Source organism: Chiloscyllium plagiosum, chromosome 9 (genome assembly GCF_004010195.1).
Source record: "Chiloscyllium plagiosum isolate BGI_BamShark_2017 chromosome 9, ASM401019v2, whole genome shotgun sequence".
Lineage (NCBI taxonomy): Eukaryota > Metazoa > Chordata > Chondrichthyes > Orectolobiformes > Hemiscylliidae > Chiloscyllium > Chiloscyllium plagiosum.
The window spans coordinates 88,206,876-88,228,959 of record NC_057718.1 but is presented as its reverse complement, the minus strand read 5'-3'; the positions used below and the strand labels follow the sequence as shown (position 1 = coordinate 88,228,959).

The 22,084-nt window shown below is 41.2% G+C and overlaps 1 protein-coding gene across 1 annotated transcript in view; it reads right to left on the bottom strand.

Annotated features, from left to right (window-relative positions):
- The window catches only part of mthfd1l (methylenetetrahydrofolate dehydrogenase (NADP+ dependent) 1 like), a 179,411-nt gene that overhangs the window by 128,432 nt on the left and 28,895 nt on the right, over nt 1–22,084 (bottom strand). The window contains exons 8-11 of the mRNA XM_043696855.1: nt 8,221–8,323; nt 7,612–7,715; nt 3,399–3,496; nt 3,033–3,206 (exon numbers count right to left, since the gene is read on the bottom strand). Of these exons, the coding sequence (XP_043552790.1) occupies nt 3,033–3,206; nt 3,399–3,496; nt 7,612–7,715; nt 8,221–8,323 (479 nt within the window). The remainder of the gene's footprint in view (nt 1–3,032; nt 3,207–3,398; nt 3,497–7,611; nt 7,716–8,220; nt 8,324–22,084) is intronic.

Here is a 22,084-nt window from a genome sequence, read left to right as displayed (position 1 = left end):
GGCAGATGGAATACAATGTTAGTAAACGTGAAGTCATACATTTTGGTAGGAGTACCAGCAAAATAGAATATTACTTGAATGGTAAAAAGTTGCAGCATGCTTATTTGCAGAGGGACCTGGGTGTCCTTGTGCATGAATCGCAGAAGGTTGGTCTACAGGTACAATAAATAATTAGTAAGGCAAATTGCTAAAGGGGTTGAGTTTAAAAAGAGAGAGATAATGTTACAGCTGTAAAAGGTGCTGGTGAGGCCACACCTGGGCTACTATGTGCAGATTTGGTCTCCTTACTTAAGGAAGGATGTACTGGCATGGAGTGAGTGCCGAGGAGGTTCTCAAGGTTCATTCTGGAGTTGAGGGGGTTGGCTAATGAGGAAAAGCGGAGTAGATTGATATTCATTGAAATTCAGAAGGGAGGGGGGGGGATCTTATAGAAAGATATAAAATTATGAAGAGAATCCATGAAATGGAAATAGATGGGATGTTTCCACTGTTAGGTGAAACAAGGACAAGAAGGCATGGCCTCAAGATTAGAGGAAGCATGTTTAGAACTGAACTGTGGAGGAATTTCTTCACCGAGAGGGTTGTTAATCTATGGAATTCCTTGCCCAGGGAAGTAGTTGACACTACTTCAGTAATCGCTTTTAAAGTTAAGGTAGATACTTATTCAAAAAATAAAAGGAATTAAGGGATATGGTGAAAACACGGTAAGTGGAGCTAAGTCCACGAAAAGATTAGCCACGATCTCGCTGAGTGGCAGAGCAGGCTCGAAGGGCCGGGCAGCCTACTCCTGCTCCTAGTTCTTATGTTCTAGGATGCATGTAGCACCTTAGGGGGTATGAATCAGTGAATAAGCAATTGTTTCTGCCTGCAGTAAGTGGAGCATAGCGATACAAATGTTTAATCGCTATTGCATCTAGCTAAAGAAAAACTCTAACCATTATATAACGTATTGTCAGCATTACCTTTCAATTGTTTTCTGCCATTATACTTATCTATCTTTCCAGTAAATGCATTCATGCCATTAGTAACACAGCAGTGAGTTCCACATTCTTACTACTCTTAAATAAATTAGCTTCTCATTACTTCCTTACTGGAAGTATTAACAAGTTAATAAGACATAGGAGCAGAATTAGGCCATTTGATCCATCCAGTCTGCTCTGCATTTGATATACTCCTTACCCCAATTTTCATACGTTCTCTCCATATCCCTTCAACCCATTACCAATTAAAAATCTGTCCAACTCCTCCATAAACTTCCTCACTGTCCCAGCAACCACCGCACTTTAAGGTAGCAAATTCCACATGATTCACAATTCTTTGGGAGAAGTAGTATTAAATTTAAAATAGTTTTTCAACTCGGTTTTAAATTTGCTACCCCGTTTCCTAAGGCTATCACCTCTCACCCGAGAATGCCCCACAAGAGAAAGCATCTGCTCCACGTCTATTTTATCCACATCTTTTATCATCTTGATACCTCAATTTGATCTCCCCTCATTCTCCTAAAATCCAGAGTGTATAGGCCTAAACTGTTCAATCTCTTCATACAACAAAGCCCTCATCTCTGGGATCAATCTAGTGAAACTCCTCTGAACTGTCTCCAATGCCACTACATCTTTCACCAAATAAGAGGACCAAAAGCCTCACAATACTCCAGGTGCAGTCTCACCAATATCTTGTATAGCTGCAACAATGCTTCATTTCCTTTGTATTCTTTAGCTATAAAAGCCAACATTCCATTTGTCCATATTATTATCTGTTGTACCAGCATGCTAGTGTTCTGTGACTCATGAATGATTATGCTTAGATCCCTCTGTACCGAAGCATTCCAAAGTCTCTCCCCATTAAAATAATATTTAGCCTTCCCATTTTTGCAGCTTAAATGTATAACCTTGCTTTTCTCCACGTTAAAATCCATCTGCCACATTCCGACCAACTCTCCTAAACTATGTATACCCATTTGTAATGTTCTAATTTCCTCATTGCAATTTACCGTCCAGCCTATTTTTGTGTTATCCACAAATCTGGCTATAGAGCCTTCTATCCCTGTATTTAAGTTGTTAATGTAGATTGTAAATAGCTGGAGAGCACAGACTGAACCTTGTGGCACCCCGCTAGTTACATCTTGCCATCTAGAAAAAAAAATTATCTTGTTTCTACGTCTTCTGTCCATCAGCCAGTCATCTATTCAGGGTAATAAATTACTCCTAATCCCATAAGATTCAACCTTAATGACTCTCTCATGTATAATTCCCAACTCTGGTCTTACTACTGGAAACATCTCCACATCTACCCTAATGAGCCAGTTGTAACTTTGTAGATTTTCTCCATCTTCTTGATGGAGAAAGAGCCCCAGCCCATTCAATCTTCCCTGAAGGAGGAACAGTGTTTGCAATTCTGGTTTCTTTCCCATTATAAGGAAGTTGTGCAACTTGAAAGGGTTCAGAAAAGATTTACAACGATGTCGCCAGGGTTGGAGGATTTGAGCTATAGGGAGGGGCTGAATAGCCTGGGGCTATTTTCCCTGGAGTGTCAGAGGCCGAGGGGTGACCTTATAGAGGCTTATGAACATCATGACAGGCATGGATAGGGTAAATAGACAAGGTCTTTTCTCTGGGGCGAGGGAGTCCAGAACTAGAAGGCATAGGTTTAGATTGAGGGGTGGGGGTGGGGGGGGATTTAAAAAGGGACCTATGGGGCAATGTTTTTACACAAAGGGTGGTGCATCTATGAAATGAGTTGCCAGAGGAAGTGGTGGAGGCTGGTACAACATTTAAAAGGCATCTGAATGGGTATATGAATAGGAAAGGTTTAAAGGGATATGGGTCAAGTGTTGGCAAATTGGACTACATTAGGTTAGGATATCTGGTCGACATGGATGAGTTGGACCAAGAGTCTGTTTCCATGCTGTACATCTCTAGGACTCTATGACTGAAGTGTTAGAACATGTACTTTAGAAGCACTAACATAAATTCTTGAAAAATAATTCACACCAAGGCTTCATACTGACTGGTATTAAAATAAAATGTACCTACCCGGCAACCAACACATATTTTCCATCTGGCTGTTCCTTTAGTCTGTCCAAGGGAGATAATTTGACTTTTGCTTTATTCCAACCATAGGCTTCTATTTCTGACCGAAGCAGGCCAATCTCTTTGGCTAGGACATCAATCGGTTTTGGAGTCTGCGCTCTGGATATCTCAATGTCACTGAAAACATTTTGAGTGAAGAAAAAAACCATCAAATAAGTTTGATTTAGAACTAAAATGCGCACACACCAGAAGCAAGTACTTCTAATATTATTAATTTTTTTGTGGCTAGATTAGATATTAGGTAGCGAATACAACGTTTTGTTGAACCATACCAAAGGGATAGAAGGTAAATGAATTTTGATTGCTTACCTGGGGACAGGTGAGATGGGCTGCAATTTGAGAGGGTGAAGATTCCACTTTTTGTGCTGTTGCTGTTTTAGCCATCTGTTGCTGCTTTCAACTGTATTCTATGTGAAGTATACCAATAAATTAAATATTTAGACTAAAAACAACAAGCCCATAAAAACCTGTTTGTTCAGTTACACCAATTATTTGTGAAATACTTGTGCATCCCATTTACAAAGGAGTGAAACTGGTCTTTTCACAATGATGTGTTACAGGAGGTATCTTATGATAACAATAGCTTTTTTAAAATTCACTCATGGGATTTGGCTGTCATTGGCTGGCCAGCATTTATTGTCCATCCCCAGCTGCCCTTGAGATGATGGTGAACTACCTTCTTGCACTGCTGCAGTCCAAATATTCTAGGATCATCCACAATGCCATTTGGGAGGGAATGAGGTGGTCTCATTGAAACACTTTTTTGGGTCATCACAAGGTAGAAACTGAGCGAATATGCCCTCTGGCTAGAGAATCTAGAACACTAAAGAATCAATCATATAAGGCTGAGATATGGAGATATTTCTTATCGAAAAGGATTATGAATCTTTAATGCTGTACCCCAGGGGACTGAATATTCAATTTGTACATTTAAGGTTGAGATAGATTGATTTTTGGTCTCTAAGGGAATTGCATTGGTTGAATCCTGCTCCTTTTTTCTTAAATTATGTTCTAATCAGTAACACCACCATCTCCTGCAAGCTGTTAGCCATAAGAAGGTTGAACTTGTGGCTAATGAAAATTGAGGTCACAGAAATGTAGACCTCAACGAAATAATACAGGTACAATCATCAGAAGCAACCCAAAGCACATTTCCAATAACCTCTCATGTGACTTAACTCGCAGAACAAAAAAAAAGTTGAGCTTGAAGCTAGTGCTGTAAATTCCTTATATTATGGCTTTTAAGTCAGAAGTTAGAGCCCAGCCAGACACTGACAGCTATATTTCCTGCCTTTAATGATACTATAATTTTATTAACTGAATTTAGTTTCTCCCATTTGACAGGATCAGATTGCAATAATGACACAGAAGCAAAGTAGAAGACAGCCATTCTATCCACAAACCTGTTCTGTCAGTCAGTTAGATTATGGTTAATTTATATCTTAACTCTACTTATCTACATTTGTAATATTTACCAACAAAAATCTGTCAATATTATGATTGGAATTTGCGATTAACCTACCTTTGTGAGAAAAAGTTCTCTCTGACCATATCTTTGCAATTCTCATCCGAATCATTTATAAAAATGACAAGTAACAGTGGACCCAGCACTAATCCCTATTGCACATGGCTGGTTGCAGCTTCCAATTTGAAAAACAACCCTCTACCACCACCTTGTCTTCTACAATAAGCCAATTTTGCATTCAATTGGCTCTCTGTCCCTGGACCCAATGAGATTTAACCTTACTCGGCAACCTAATACGTGGAACCTTGTCAAAGGCTTTGCTAAACTTCATGTGGATAATGTCTACTGCACTGCCCTCATCTACTTTCTTGGTCACCCCTGCAAAAAGCTCAATCAAATTTGAGGCACACCATTTCCCTTGCACAGAACCATGCTGACTATCCCAAATGAGATCTTCCCTAAAACCCCATATTACAACCCTATTACGCCTGTAGATCTTGTCTCTTAGAATCCCCGCTAACAACTTACCCACAACAGATGTTAGGCTCACCGATCTGTAGTTCCTAGGTATTTCCCTACAGCTTTTCTTAAATAATGGCACAACATTATAGCCACATTCCGATCTTAGGGCACCTCATCCATGACTATCAATGATACAAATATCTCTTCTAGGAGCCCCACACTTTCCTCCCTAGCCTCCCAAAACGTCCTGAGATACATTTCAACAGATCCTAGGGATTTATCTACCTCAATGCGTTTTAAGACTTCCAGCATCTCCTCTTCTGTAAGCTGGTCTCTCTTCAAGACATCACCATGTATTTCCCCAAGTTCCCAGGATCTATGCCTTTCTCAACTGAATACTGACAAGAGATATTCATTTAGGAGCTCATCCATCTTTAGTGGCTACCACATAAACAACCTTGTTAATCTTTAAGAGGCCCTATCTCGTTAGTTACCTTTTTGCCCTTTATGTATTTGTAGAATTTCTTTGGATTCTCCTTTACCTTATCTGCCATAGCCATCTCATGTCCCCTTTTGGTCCTACTGATTTCTTAAGTGTACTCCAACACCCTCTATACTCAGGGAATTCAGTTGATCCCAGGTGCCTATACATGTCATAAGCCTCCTCCTTTTTCTTGACCAGAACCTCAGTAACTCTAGTCAACCAGGGTTCCTTACTCCTGCTAGCCTTTTCACTCTAAGACGAACATGCTGTAGAATATATCTGTAAATGCAAATGCACCCCATAGACTTAAATGTGCACGCGTGTGCAGGAGAAAGAATGAGAGTGAGTGCATGCGAGCATGTAGTGTGTGTGTGTTTGTATTTGTGCAAGCTTGGTAAAGTGTGCGTGAGTGTGATGGAGTACGAGTCTGTGAGAGGGTGCGTGGGTGAGAGCGTGGAGGGTGTACATGTGCGTGTATGAGAGTGAGTTTGTGTATGAGAGAGGGTCTGTGTGAGTGCGCGTGTAACCTCATTACCTCTGGGGATCTCCTATGCACAGCCTCCAACTTCAGAGTCGGAGAACCCCGTACCACCCGATTCTACTTCTACTAAAGAGTCACAAACCTGACTTCCCCAGTTGACCCATTGTCTCAGCCTGCTCTGAACACCTTGATATTGTCCTACTGCTCTTAGTCCAGGAACTCCCCACCTACTTTCGGGACACCACCCACGCCCTTCACTTCCAAGACTTTTGTTTCCTTGGCCCCCCCATGCCTTATCTTCACCATGGACATCCAGTCCCTGTACACATTTATCTGCCACGTCAAAGGTCTCCAAGCCCTCAGTTTCTTCCTCTCACGCCATCTCAACCAGTACCCTTCCACTGACACCCTCATCTGCCTGGCTGAACTGGTCCTCAACCTTAACAACTTCTCCTTCTAATCCTTGCGCTTCCTCCAAACCCAAGAGAGGGCTATGGGCACTCACATTGCCCCCAGCTATGCCTGCCTCTTTGCCGGTTACACACCACTGATCACAGGCTTCCAGTCTGAAAAGCAATCCTCCACCATCACCCTCTTTCTTCTACCTTCAAACCAGTTCTGTATCAAAATGGCTAGTTCTCCCTGTATTCCATGAGATCTAACCTTACTAACCAGTCTACAATGAGGAACTATGTCGAACACCTTACTGAAATCCATATAGATCACGTCCACCGCTCTGCCCTCATCAATCCTCTTTGTTACTTCTTCAAAAAACTCAATCAAGTTCATGAGACACGATTTCCCACACACAAAGCCATGTTGACTATCCCTAATCAGTCATGCTCAAAAGAGATGTGTAGCACAGACCTTTCTGTCCAACTCATCCACGCCAACCAGATATCCTAAAGTAATCTAGCCCCATTTACCAGCTTTTGGCCCATGTCCTTGTAAACCCTTCCTATTCATACGGGGAGAAAGTGAGGTCTGCAGATGCTGGAGATCAAAGTTGAAACTTTATTGCTGGAACAGCACAGTAGGTCAGGCAGCATCCAGGGAACAGGAGATTCAACGTTTCGGGCACAGGCCCTTCTTCATTCCTGAAGAAGGGCCTGTGCCCGAAACGTCGAATCTCCTGTTCCCTGGATGCTGCCTGACCTACTGTGCTGTTCCAGCAATAAAGTTTCAACTTCCTATTCATACACCTATCCAGATGCCTTTTGAATGTTGTAATTGGCCACTGTAAATAGCATCTATCACAATCTCTAAAACCTTCATTCTTAATTTATCACTTAGTTCTCATATCATCTTGTCAATCTACACTGTAATATCAAAGATATCATTCGTGAGTTGCTAAAACAAGCAACCTAGGTTGCATTTTTAAATGTCTATGTTCATAGCCTCCTTCTTTCAATTGTCATGAATATCTTGCTTTTAAGAAATACAGTCTCCTATTCTAAAACAATTATTTCAGCCATCAGTACTTAGTAATATATGATTACTGAGTACGTAGATCACTATGATGGAAAAAAAAGTCTTCAACTTCTCATTTCTCCATTCGCTGAATTAAGATACAGAACTGGAGGAAGAGGACCATCTGATCGAGATAGAAGAGATTTAAACATTATCAAACCTTAATCTGCATTGCTGCTGTCAGGAGACTAATTCCATTATGTGATGACCCAGGTTCATCTTGCTGAAAATCCTGGTGATTGGAACTTGAAGTAAAACCTGCAGCTGGAACACCACACAAAACAGGTCATTTATTTATAAACTGAGATATACAATTTCTTCCTTAAAAGTCCTGTAATGATCTTGAACCAGAATCAAGTCTATCCAGGAGCATTTGTAAGGGAACCAATCCATCAGCTTTTCACCCAAAGTGACTGCCTTGTCTCAGTGGTCAATTTACAAACATTTTAAGTGGGAAAAAATAAACTCCTATGTTTTCAAATTTCCTTTGCACTCTTACCTGAAAGCTCAACAAAGACAGTTCTCTAACCTTTTTCTTTCCTTGGGATTAAGAATTCTCTCATCTTCTGTAACAAACAGCCTCAGTGAGTTACGAAGTCAGCTGTAGGTCACTGGTAACATTCTTGGCTATAAAGTGCTTTGCAAAGTTCTGAACTCAAGCAAGATGCCATATAAATAGAAGTCTTTACCAAACCACTTTTCATCAACTGCTTAGTCCACAACCAAACTTAAGGCTGTTGCCTCTCAGCCAGTTCAAACTGCTCTTTACCTGGTAAATTGTAGGAGATTATGGTCGTGTCAGCTTTTAACCAGTCTTCTCCAAGTCCTTCTGGTGCAGGACTGGTCACCACCAACACATCACTTTGATGGCACTACCACAAAATTAAAAAAAAAAATCTTTTTCAAAATTGTTTACTCAGCAGTGGTCAAGAATTGTGAGAATTCAGGAACTTATTTTTTAAAAAGCCAGTATCGGTGGAACATTGCATTGTTAGTGGGCAAGACATTGAAGGAGGAAAAGGAGACCTCTGTTCAACGATTCAAGGATGGGATAATCAAGAACTGATCAGGGTTAAAGGCATTCTGTCACACAAGTCACAACATTTAATAATAATATTACAGTCTCCATATAAATCAAAACTTTTTAAAATATAGTTGGATTTTACAGTAACAATTGGAGATGATGGCATAGTGGCAATTTTACAATATCAGTAACCCAGAACCTCAGGCAAGGTTCTGGGGACAAGAGTAATTCAATAAAAAAAAGTTTAAATATCTGAAATTTCAAAAACCAGCCTAATAGAGCCAGAGATGTACAGCACGGAAACAGTCCCTTTGGTCCAACTCATCCATGCCAACCAGATATCCAAAGCCAATCTAGTCCCACCTACCAGTAACCGGCCGATATCCCTCCAAACCCTTCCTATCCATATACCCATCTAAATGCCTTTTAAATTGTACTAGCCTCCACTACTTCCTCTGGCAGCTTATTCCACAAGCACGACCCTCTGCATGAAAAAAAGTTGCCCCTTACATCTCTTATATCTTTCCCCTCTCACCCTAAACCTATGCCCTCTAGTTCTGGTCTCCCCCACCCCAGGGAAAAGACTTTGCCTATTTACCCTATCCATGCCCCTCATGATTTTATAAACCTCTACTAGGTCACCCCTCAGCCTTCAACGCTCCAGGGAAAACAGCCCCAGCCTATTCAACCTCTCCCTATAGCTCAAATCCTCCAACCCAGGCAACATCCTTGTAAATCTTTCTGAATCCTTTCAAGTTTCACAATATTTTTCCGATAGGAAGGAGACCAGAATTGCATGCAATATTCCATAAGTGGCCTAATCAATGTCCTGTACAGTCCCAACAATGACCTCCCAACTCCTGTCCTCAATACTCTGACCAATAAAGGAAAGCATACCAAATGCCTTCGTCACTATTCTATCTACCTGCAACTCTACTTTCAAGAAGCACCCATGTAACCATTGTTGATTTATTGTAAAAAGTAACCTGCTTCACAGAAGGAGTTGCCTCTGGACAATTAGGGATGGACAATAAATGTTGGTCTCGGTAGCAATGCAACCAAAATTATAGACTATTCAATTGGTGACATACTCTAAACTACAGTCAGGAAATTCCCCACTTAGCTTTGAATATGAACAAAAGTTTCTGACTACAATTATATCTTACACCAGCTCTTAAGTATGCTTTATTCTCAAGGAAATAGTCAGTGTACTCCCAGCATCCCAAGACTTACATCATTGTTCCATTCTGAACCTGGTAACTTCTAATCCCAAAACTGATTATTTACTGAGAGTTATACTGAAGCTTCCTTTAAATCTTCATGAACTGTCACTTCAATCTGAGCATAAGCTCCCACCAGTGTTTGTCACTGTGACCAGTAATATCAGTATTTTCTCAGAGATTCAGTGATATCTTAGGAAACCTGCAATCCTACATCACAGTGTCTTCAATTGATTGTTCTAATGGCATTGGGAATTATGTAAGCCTTGCATCCAGGTAGAAATGCAAAGTATTTATCTTCTGAACCCAAAATTCCACTCTATCTCATAATTAAATGGACTGCTTAAATTGTAATGGTTTATAAAACCTGACAGTCATAACACCTCTCCCTGTGAAACTAGAAGACTAATTAGGTCCACCCACAGATAGCACAACTACATTGTCTAGAGATGTGAACAACTTGCACCTTCAAACCTATAAATTAAGTGGAGTTCACTGTCCTTAAATGAACCAAGACAACCAGGCTTGTTGTCAGGCAGAGTTCAAAGCTTACAAGACTCTTCTTACACTAGTTTACCTAGAATTAAAGATGACAATTCATAACAAACATAAAAACCTTGTGCATATAACAACCACCATGCTCTGTTTACAATGCATTTGGAAAGGTGCATGGACAGGAGCAACATAGATGCAGGGTTTCTTTCTCCAGAACAGGAACACGAGACTCAAATCATATTTCCGTTTCTGTGTTGTATCTCTCTAATAAGGAAACTAACAAGGCTCAAGAGGCACAATCAATGTTGCAACATCCATTCTAAGCTGACATGGCATGCAAAATAATAGCATGCTTAAATTTCTTTTTCCAGATGTTATTCTGTTGAAGCCTAAGTCGTGCCACTGTTGAGAGTTGGGGGCTGCGTTGTCAGTCTTTAAACCACACTCTCCACTGACCACAATCTTTCAACCTCAACTCCATAAAAAATATTAAAATATTAGGCTATCATTTTGAGAAAGTTTAGAGCCTTAAAACTTGGCCTTAAACATTTAGACTAAAATGTAACTTTGAATTATAGAACACATTTGCTGCACACTAGAAAACGGACAGGCAGGGAGGGTAAAACAATTAAGAACATTCACATATCAGTGAATCTGTATAAACAGGACGAGTGATAACATTCACAGTTGTTCTTTTGTGAAATTAATAACAATGTTTGATTCTGAACTCGAAATGAAACTCTGTATCAATTAACTTCTGTCCCAAATTATTGTCCTTCACTATTATCTGTCTAGTTCAGAACATGCAGTGCTTTCGTTAACTTTTTGTGTTTGTAACAGTACAGCCTTTGTAAGCTGTGTACAAAAATAGTTTGTTTATGATAGTACAACGGAGAAGCCTGCTAGGGCTCTTGAAGAGCTGATGTTCTAATCTCCTGGGTTATTAGAACCCAGTTAGTTTAGCTTATAGGTACCAGTGTTATGTTGTAACAGTGATGCTATTAGTAAAGGAAGATTAAAATTAAACTAAACTGTTAAGCTTGTTTTATTCCAGACTACCAAAGGTACAATCGCCAGGACGAACTAAGAGAGGCTTACAGGTTGGGTTCATAAGGAATTCCCTGGACCGTCTTAAATCTGTACTTTATCAATTTGGCACTGCGAACAGGGTTCCAACAAGTTTGAATAAAACTGGAAAAAAGAAGCTCCACCTAAGGTTCGGACTCGAGACCAATGAGTTCACATGATAAGATTATACCTCAATCGCTCTTTGTGCGCTGCTTCCTCCATTTCATTCTCAAGGTATCCTGATGGAACGCTAAATGAGATAGTTTCTGTTTTTAATACCTATTTAAACTGTCAGGGTTTAGAATGTTGAGAACGTTTTGCAGAAATCACTACCCTTGCTGTTCATTGTCAGGTTGTTGATTAGTGAAAGGTTCAGGTCGAGATTATCTTCTAAAATGTGAGAGAGAGAGTGAGTGAGATAGACAGACAGACACACTCAACGTTGATTCCCTGCAGCTTGCAGAAAGTTTAACCCTTTGAGATTCGGTTTGGATGCACATTTGCTTGGTGAGTGAATGTTTGTGTTTTGTGGGTTGGAGCCCGTGTAGATCAGTAGTTTTGTGAAGATTAAAACGAGGTAGGATACATTTGGGTGTGACCCTAGCTAAGATGGAAGACAGATGTCCCCTAAAAGAAATAATAAGTCTGTACCCTAATTAAGGAGAATATCAGCTGCAGCCGCTCAACAGTATAAGGATTGGCCTCTAGGAGGCACACATGATTTGACTCTACTCATTAAAATTGAACAAGGGATTTGGGAAAAAAGAAAGAAAAGTAAGCAGAGAGAAGGCATATCAGTGTGGAAAAAGGTAGCTAGGGAAAAATGGAAAAAATCCATGCAATCATCATGGAGACAAACTGTATTAAAAGTGGAATTAGTCCATTAACTGAGGATGGAACTGAACTAAATTGGACAGAACTAAAAGCAAATGTGAAGCACATGACTTAGAAACAAAATTGGAATTGGCTAGAGAGAAAATAAAATGGAAAGCAAAGATTCAGAACCTATGCTGAAACATCAAAGGAAAACTGGTGAATAAACAACAGACTGCAGCCATGCAGGATGAGACTGACAACAAAGATTGTCCCTTACACCGACCCGACCCTCTCCCAAAACCCATTACTAAAGAACTCTGATCCACCTGCGGATGAGAAATGGGCACTGATTTGGAGGAAATATTTTACGCCTCTCGTCCTGTGAGCTGACCTCCTCCGGTTCCCTCTTCAAAACTCATCCACAGTATGGCCAAGGCAAACACGATTCATAAAACAAGAAGTTGCCTGAACTCCCCTCCCTACTCTGAGGACGAACATGCCAAGACCCATGCCCTTCCCCGAACTGTTCAGCTGAATAAAGATTCAGCTTACCATGAACCCGTTGGCCACCACACTGGGAGTGAATTAAAACGTGGAGGGAACACAGAAGAGACTCCTTTGATTTTCACTCTCCCAATACTAATAAATCCCAAAGATATTGATAAATTGCAATCAAGGTTTCAGGACCTTAATATCAGTCCTTGCACTCACCCTGATGGGGAGGGCCAAAGAGACATTTCCCAAATAGAAGAGTTCCTAACCCATTGGCCTTGAACCCAGGACAAGCCCAATTTGTGGATCTTTATCAACCATGGAAACCTCATGAACTCTCAAGAATTATCAATAAGGCTCCAGATTATGGAAAGAATCCGGAGGGATTTGTTAATTACATTAAGAGGATTAGGACCATTTATAATACTGCCTCCCAAGACCTACTTCCCCTTTCCCCTGATAAATGGGCTGAGTTCTTAGAAATTTTAGTGTAATAATCATACATAGCTTGTAATCCAGCACCTAACAAATCAGATTGGATTACCACCTGTCTCCAACAAGCAGTGTGTCACGCAGTTGATGTGGGTAAAGTCTTAACATGTAAACCCAGCTCGGGCAAAGGGGCTAAGGAGTTCCTTACCTGTTTTAAGGAATGCTATGGCACTTACTCTGGTGACGCTAACAAACCACAAAGGTGATCACTCCAATTTAATGTCCTGTGTATGACTGTCTTACCTGATCAGTACAGAAAGCTATTAAAAACCACAACGTTCACTAGCAAGATACTGCGGTTGCACAATTCAGCCGAGAGGTCTGTTACTTCTGGGAACTAAAGGATCCCAACAGTAAGGCTACCATCAGCAAGGTCAAAAACGAACTTGCCCAAACTACAGGGGCTAAACCTAAACTTAGGATTCAAAATAGACCTTTGCGTCTGTGCGGTCAGTCAGGCTATCAAATGGAACCCTCATACCATCATCCAGTATGGGAGGACAGTAGGACTGGTACCGTGTATTCACAACATCCCAATGGATCTTGGAGTCCTCCTATATATCCTCCCCAACAAACCATGATGCCCCTTACTCCCTACACATCCTCTCACGACTTTTCAGCACCTCCCCCCACCCACTAGAATCCCCCAACAATCACACGTTTGTTTCAACTGTAATCAACCAGGACATTGGTCCAAGAACTGCCCTTTCCCAAAGCAGCCCCCAGTTAATCACCAAAGTGGAAGCAGCTGGCAACCTCTTGGTCACCCTCCCCACCTTACCACACAAAACCTTTTCCCATCCTTGACATTTGTGCTACAGCTGTTTTCGCCCTGCAACATGGGTCCTCTTGGCACCCTGTTGCATTTTATTCTACTAAGCTTGACTCTGTTGCTCAGGGTATGCCTTCCTGCATCCAGATTTTGATCAACTCTGGCTTCCTTGCCTCATCAGGAAACAGCATTCTCAATGCTACCTATGTTGCTAATCTCCTCAGTGCTATTCAATTTCCCTCTCAATTGGCAATTACCTAATGTTCTGCTCTCTTCTCTGATGCTTCCAATGTCACTAAAGGCAACAATGCCGCTGATGCAGATGCTAAGAAAGCAACTTTTGAGCAAAAAGACACGGTTACTCAAATGATGAATAGGAAACCAAAGGGAAACTCTCCTATTTCCTCTTCGGACACCTGACCATGCCTGACTTAGAGCAAATACAGACCCATCAGGGGGACGACCCTGATCAGGAAAAACAAAAATGGATGAACCATGGTTGTTATGCAAATAGTTACAATAAGCTTTGGGTTATGCTGGTAGGACAGACATGTTTGCCTGACTCTCTTTTGCCTATTTCAGTTGATTATGTTCATACACATGTAGGTAAGGAGGGAATGGTGGACAGAATTCTCCAAACTTGGTGGAATCCCCACCTGCAAGAAAAAACAAGACAAACAGCTGCAAATTGACAAATTGGTCAAAAGCATAATCCCAGGAAAGGAGTAAAGTGTCCACCAGGTGAAACTCCCTTACCACGTGCACCTTTTGATATTATCCAGTTAGATTTTATAGAATTACCTAGATGTCATTGTTTTAAGCATTGCTGGCTGACGATCAATGCATTTAGTAAATGGATTGAAGCTTATCCCTGTACTGACTGCACAGCAACAACTATTTGTAAAATTCTACTAAGGGAAATCATACCCAGATTTGGAATACCAGTTACGATCTCTTCCGATAATGGCCCCCACTTCTGTGCAGAACTAAAGAAGACACTATGTAGGAGCTTGAATAGGAATCAAAAATTCCATTGTGCCAACCATCTCCGAGCAGAAGTTATTGTAGAAAGAGCCAATGCTACCTTAAAAAGGTCAGCTAAGCAAGTTGGTAGAAGATACAGGCCTTAGTTGACTGCAAGTACTCCCAATTGCCCTTGTTAATATGAGAACCATGACACAGAAAAAAAACGGGATTCTCAGCTGCTGAACTGATAATATGGAAAGCCCTGAGGACTCCCTAATCTGCATCATTAACTGCCCAACACACTGTTAATGTGCATGTCATGGCAGAAGAGATGCACAGATACCTGATTAAGCTAACCAAAGCATTACAATCTTATCATCAACAGGTCAAAGAAGCCTGTCGAGTACCTGGGAAGGAAGAAGAGAGAGCTCCAACGTTTAAAGATATTAACCCTGGTGATTACATACTACTTAAAGACTTTAATCGTGAAAACTTGGGGCCCTGTTGGAAAGGCCCTTATCAAGTTCTTTTGACAACTGAAACTGCAGTAAAGGTAGAAGGACATTCTTGTATCCCCCTCACAGTCCTAGTTTTAATACTGATGAAAACTCAACCCAAGTACATGCGTCCAAATAAGACCAGCTAAAACTCCAATATGACTGCATAAATGAAACCCGTACTAATACCATTGGAAGTCAGGAATGCAGCTACTCAGCTAAAACTCATTTAAACTACTCACACTGTGTATCCAAACATCACTATCGACCTTATTGTCATCCTTGCAACACTCTATGCCAGTCATCATGAGATGGCACAATTCCATAACCTCATCCGCTCCGTCAACTGAAAACTATTACTTTGAAATGCTTGTCTGTTCCCCTCTCAAAATGAACAGTATAGATTGCAGTATTAAACACACAATGCCGAAATCATCAAACCCTAAGGCACTTATTGCCATGAGACTGATCACCTATGCTTTCTCGAAGGAATCCTCACCTATCTGACCTACCGCCACTGACAGAAATACCTTTACATGTTTCCTATATTCAGTAGCTACTGTAATTAACAAGACAAGCTGGAAAAATGAAGAAAGACCAAAAATATTATACACTCCCAATCCTACTCCTGTTACTAGTGGTTTCTTTATTCAAGCTAAACCTCCTGATACATGTGTTATTTACTCACTCTTCCATCATTCTGATGTACAATGTATGAATAGGACTCATCGATTTATGCAAATCTCTCATTTGTAATGGAAAAACCCCTTCGGTACAAGAAGCGTGTCACTGTGTGAAGTGCACTAACAAACAAAGGAATAAACGTTAGCACTGTTCCACTGTTAGAATGGTGAGTTGAAAGACTTTCTGGTACCCACGACATGGGGCAAGTGAAACAAAAACTATGTAAAAATATTATCAAAGACACTGGTCATACTCCTACTCTCTATCCATTAATACACCTTGACAACAGAACGTTTGATAGCACCCACTGTTTACAAGATTCAGCTCTCGCTCTGAGTGGATTCATCATTCACTCACAGATGTGCACCCTTGGAACACCTTTTAGCCTTCATTGGCTATGCAAAAACAAAGCCTACCCATATTTACCCAATGACTGGTGCTGATGTTGTACCCTAGTACACATCTTACCACTTTTTACCCTCCACCATGAACTACCTAAAATAGATGATGAATGGAACGCCCACCAACATGTGAATCAGTACGTAACAAAAAGTAGAGGAAAAACAAAATGGGACTTACACAACATCTTCCATCAACAAACCTGGTGGTCCAGGTTGCTGGGAGGAGATCTTATTCTTGGCTGGGGTGTTGAGATGGCCCTCGGTCAGATACCTGACTTTGCGTATGATATCGAAAAACTTGCCAACTCAACTGCCCACGCTTTAAAGCTGGTGAACAAAGTTACAGGAGACTCGAATGATGACGCTTCAGAATCGGCTAGAGCTAGATTTCCTGCTTGCTAAAGAATGAGGGGCTTGTTCTGTCACTGGCCCGTAATGTTGCACCTACATCGATGATTTCTCAAAGGACATTTTGGATGACAGATTATCAACAAAACGGGTCAAGACGCAGGGAAGATACCTGCCCCACTGTCATCACATTCACGTGGATGGAGTGTTACTTGCTGGCTATGGTCGCTGTGCAGATTGATCGGGTGGGACGTACCGATAGTCCTTGGTCTCACCCTAGGAATATACATTGTCATCGGCTTATGCATGAAATGGACCGTACGTTTGCTCCTTGAAAGTGGAGTCGCAGGTAAATAGGCTAGTGAAGGCGGCGCTTGGTATGCTTTCCTTTATTGGACAGAGTATTGAGTACAGGAGTTGGGAGGTAATGTTGCAGCTCTGCAGGACATTGGTTAGGCCACTGTTGGAATATTGCGTGCAATTATGGTCTTCCTATTGGAAAGATGTTGTGAAACTTGAAAGGGTTCAGAAAAGATTAACAAGGATGTTGTCAGGGTTGGAGGATTTAAGCTATAGGGAGAGGTTGAAAAGGCTGGGGCTGTTTTCCCTGGAGCGTCGGAGGCTGAGGGGTGACCTTTGAGGTTTACAAAATTATGAGGGACATGGATAGGGAAAATAGGCAAAGTCTTTTCCTTGGGGTGGGAGAGTCCAGAAATTGAGGGCATAGGTTTAGGGTGAGGGGAAAGATATAAAAGAGACCTAAGGGGCAACTTTTTCACACAGAGGGTAGTATGTGTATGGAATGAGCTGCCAAAGGAAGTGGTGGAGGCTGGTACAATTGCAACATTTAAGAGGCATTTGGATGGGTATATGAATAGAAAAGGTTTGGAGGGATTTGGGCCGGGTGCTGGCAGGTAGGACTAGATTGGGTTGGGATATCTGGTCGGCATGGATGGGTTGGTATCTGGTCGGCATGGATGGGTTGGACCGAAGGGTCTGTTTCCATGCTGTACATCTCTATGACGTTGCTTTTCGCCTAAGCCAAAGAGGAACCTGGTTAATTGACCCTTGTCTACCCCTGTAGCTCCATGCCCGAACTTCCATGCTGAAATTCAGTATCTTCCAGATTCTGCTCTTCCGGATAATGACTCGCCAGAGGAGGCACTTGACTTATTAAGTATTCAAATCGACTAAATAGACTAATTATACTTATATAAGCTATGTAGTTGTCATGAAATGACAAGGGGGGGGTGAAAAAGTTTGTAGTCTTAAAACTTGTCCTTAAACATTTAGACTAAAATGCAATTTTGAATTATAGAACACATTTGCTGCACACTAGAAAATTGACAGGCAGGGAGGGTAAATCAATTAAGAACATTTGCCTTAACATCAGTGAATCGGCATAAACAGGACGAGTGATAACATTCACAATTGTTCCTTTGTGAAATTAATAGCAATGTTTGATTCTGAACTCGAAACGAAACTATCAATTAACTTCTGTCCCAAATTATTGTCCTTCAGTATTAACACTAGTTCAGAACATGCAGTGCTTTTGTTAACTTTGTGTGTTTGTGGCAATAAAGCATTTGTAAACTTGTGTATAAAGACAGTTTGTTTATGATAGTACAGAGTAGCCTGCCAGGGCTCTTCAACAGCTGATGTTCTAATCTCCTGGGTTATTAGAACCCAGTTAGTTTAGCTTATAGGTACCAGTGTTATGTTGTAACAGTGATGCTATTAGTAAATGAAGGGGATGATTAAAGTTAAACTAAGCTGTCTGTAAGAGTTTTTTTTTTATTCCAGACTACCAAAGGTACGATCTCCGGGACAAATTACAAGCAGAAGTAAATCTTGTTACTATAACCGCCAGACTGAAAAATTACAATGTGATGATAGACTGGAAGTGTATGAAAGAGAAGAAAGGGGAGGATAACAAGCTTCAGAATTTTTTTTCCCTCTCTTGAATCATTCACAGCTAATGCAAACACTACTTTTAATTCACAGGATATGGGCTTGGCTGGAAAGCAGAGTTTATATTTCCCATTCTTACTACCCCTTGTGTGGTAGTTTTTGAATTTCTTGGAATTACTGCTGCTTGTGGTTAAAATGCTGTTAATCCTACAATTTTCAGCTGCTAAAGCCTCCCCGCCATCACAATGTCATAAAATGTCACTTCAGAAGACCATACTATAGAAATCAAACAATTTCATACACTTCAACTATTTCAAGTGATGACTAACCAATGGTGTAGTACTTCTGTGAAATCCTAGCTTGTTTTGCCAGTACACTCACTCCTTCCTCTTGGCCTGAAGGTTCTCTCCATGGTATACTTGCCAATTATCCAATGGCAAGGAAAGGGACTATCAGGTTGCAGGGTGGAGAAAAAAAGTTGAAGATGGGAGTGGAAAGAAAAGCTTTGGAGGAGGTACTAAGTCTGGTGCTTTAAAGAATACGCATCTGGGACAACTTCAATTTCCAAATTTACTGTTTGTAACACTGGAGACATTTCTGAAATCCTTGTTTTGTCATTTCATTTCCACAGATTTTAAAAAAATGAATAATTCATAATTTGCAAATAGTTTTTCAATGAAATTGAGGAAAAATCCCAACCGTTAAAAAAAATTCTAACTATCTGTTGAGAGGGAAATACACCAAACTGTCTAAAGTGAGAACTAACGTCTGTACTAGAAAATAAAACTTGTACACTCTTTCAGATTTTCATATACATAATGCAAGCAATCCTACTAAAATTTCAGTTCAAAAACTTGCTTTCAAAGAGTTTGCATTTGTGCCTTAAGCATAGCAAAACAACCTAAACACCTAAGCAGCACAGTCAGACTTAGAACAAATTATCCAAAAAGGTCGGGAGGAGGTGAATTTTAAGTAGCATTCAGGTTATGGGTGGAGGATATTCCAGAGATTAGAGTGCACACAGGTGAAAGCAGAACCAACAATTGTAGGACAAAAAAGGTGAGTTATACATGACAGGTTAAAAATGAAGATGAAGTGATAAGAATTCTCTCATGGTAGCCTCATGGAAAAGGCTACAGGATAGAACAGGCCATTCCTTGCAATGATATGAACAATGAAATCATTTGAGGCATTGTCAGACCAGAAACCAATGCAATGAGCTCAAGGGTGATACATTAATAAGAGGTGACGAGGTGCAAGAGAGGAACAGCAGATTTTTGAATCAGCTCACGGTAGGCAGAATACTATCATCAATTTTTTTTATGGAAAGGGGCTGGGTCAGGTGAATTGGCCATGCTAAATTGCCCGTAGTGTTAGGTAAAGGGGTAAATGTAGGGGAATGGGTGGGTTGCGCTTCGGCGGGTGGGTATGGACTTGTTGGGCCGAAGGGCCTGTTTCCACACTGTATGTTATCTAATCTATCTATCTAATCTAACCCCCTTTTGAAGCTTTAGGGTTAGCATTGCCTAGCTTTCAAGTTTTGTAATAACGCTTACTTAGAAACCGTATTGTTTCACTCAAAGTCAATTGAAACAGGTTTGCTAAAATCTAAACTTAAAGTTTGTTAATTTTTAATTACTTGCCCAACAGAACGCTATGAATTGTCAGCATTCCTTTCAAATTACTGAACTCCACAAATAATGCAAGAATTCAGAATTTAAACAAAATGATCTCGTGTCCTGGGATTCATCAGCCGGTCTCAAGCGCAAAGCAGCATTACATGCAAGTTGAATTTTTCAAATTCAAATTCAAAGTGTTCAACGATGTCCTCAATTGCAAATTAATGCCACATATTTTCAATTCTACATCAAATAAATTCATCAGAAAAATGGGTAGTTTTACATTTGTCAGGCCTTAAATCTACAATAAATGGACTGGAAAGTCCCACTCGACATGGACTTGAGCATATCATTCAACTTCACAGCTTTAGATATGGTTGACTACATCATCCTTTTCCATCTGGTTAAAAATGAAGAGAAACAGGAACAGAAATAGACAACACAAACTTCAATCGCGATCCACTTTCAATACAATTATGGCAGATCCTCAATACAACTTCACTTTCCTTCTCCAGTTCCTTATATCCTTGATTCCCTGAGATCAAAAACCTGCCTCTCTCAACATAAATATAATCAATGATAGAGCAGAGAATTTCAAAGATTAATAATCACGCTCTCTCTTCTCATTTTCGTGTTAAATGATCACCTCATTACTGAGGTTATGCCTCCTAGATTTCCAGTCAGGGGAAGGAATCGGTGTTTCTCTGTTAAGTTCTTTAGAATTTTTATGTTATAATGAGATAGTATTTCATTCTTCTAAATTCCAGAATATATATGCAATGTCCTCAGTCTCTAGCCATTGGCCAATCTTATCTTAATCCATTTTTAGCCATCTAATTTTAACGAAAGTATCAGCTGAGATGATTTCCTTTCCTATTCCAGTGCCATTACCTCTGGTGTCCCCCACAGACCCCCTCTGATTTCTTATTTAGAGGCTATCAAGTGGGAACAGTAAAATCAACGAGGTAAAACACTACCTCGACGAGGTACAACGAGGGGAACACTACCCCTGCTCATGCCTCCACCCCGATTCTCCCCACCATCACTCCCACTCTAGGTACTGGCTCCGACCCCACTCCCAGCTCCACACCCACACCAGATCCCAGCTCCCAGCCCTGCCGAGTTTTCACCATCCCTCCAGACCTCCCACTCACTGAGGACGAACGATCAGTCCTCAGCAAAGGTCTCACCTTCATCCCCCTCCGTCCACATAATGAATTTAGTACACGCCGTGACATCGAACACTTCTTCCGTCGCCTCAGACTCCGAGCTTACTTTCACAATCAGGACTCCCGCCCACCTTCAGAGGACCCCTTCGCCCACCTCCAACACACTGCATCCACCTGGACACCCCGCGCTGGCCTATTACCTGCCCTCGACCTCTTCATTTCCAACTGCCACTTGGACATTAACCGCCTCAATCTGTCGACCCCCCTCCCCCACTCCAACCTCTCACCCTCACAACGTGCAGCCATCCAATCCCTCTGCTCTAAGCTCAACCTCACCATTAAGCCAGCGGATAAAGGGGGCGCAGTGGTAGTCTGGCGCACTGACCTCTACACCGCTGAAGCCAAACGCCAACTCGAGGACACCTCTTCCTACTGCCCCCTTGACCATGACCCCACCCCCCATCACCAAACCATCATCTCCCAGACCATACAGAACCTCATCACCTCAGGAGATCTCCCAACCACAGCCTCCAACCTCATAGTCCGGGAACCCCGCAATGCCCGGTTCTACCTCCTTCCCAAGATCCACAAACCTGACCACCCTGGCCGAACCATGGTCTCAGCATGCTCCTGCCCCACTGAACTCATCTCTACATACC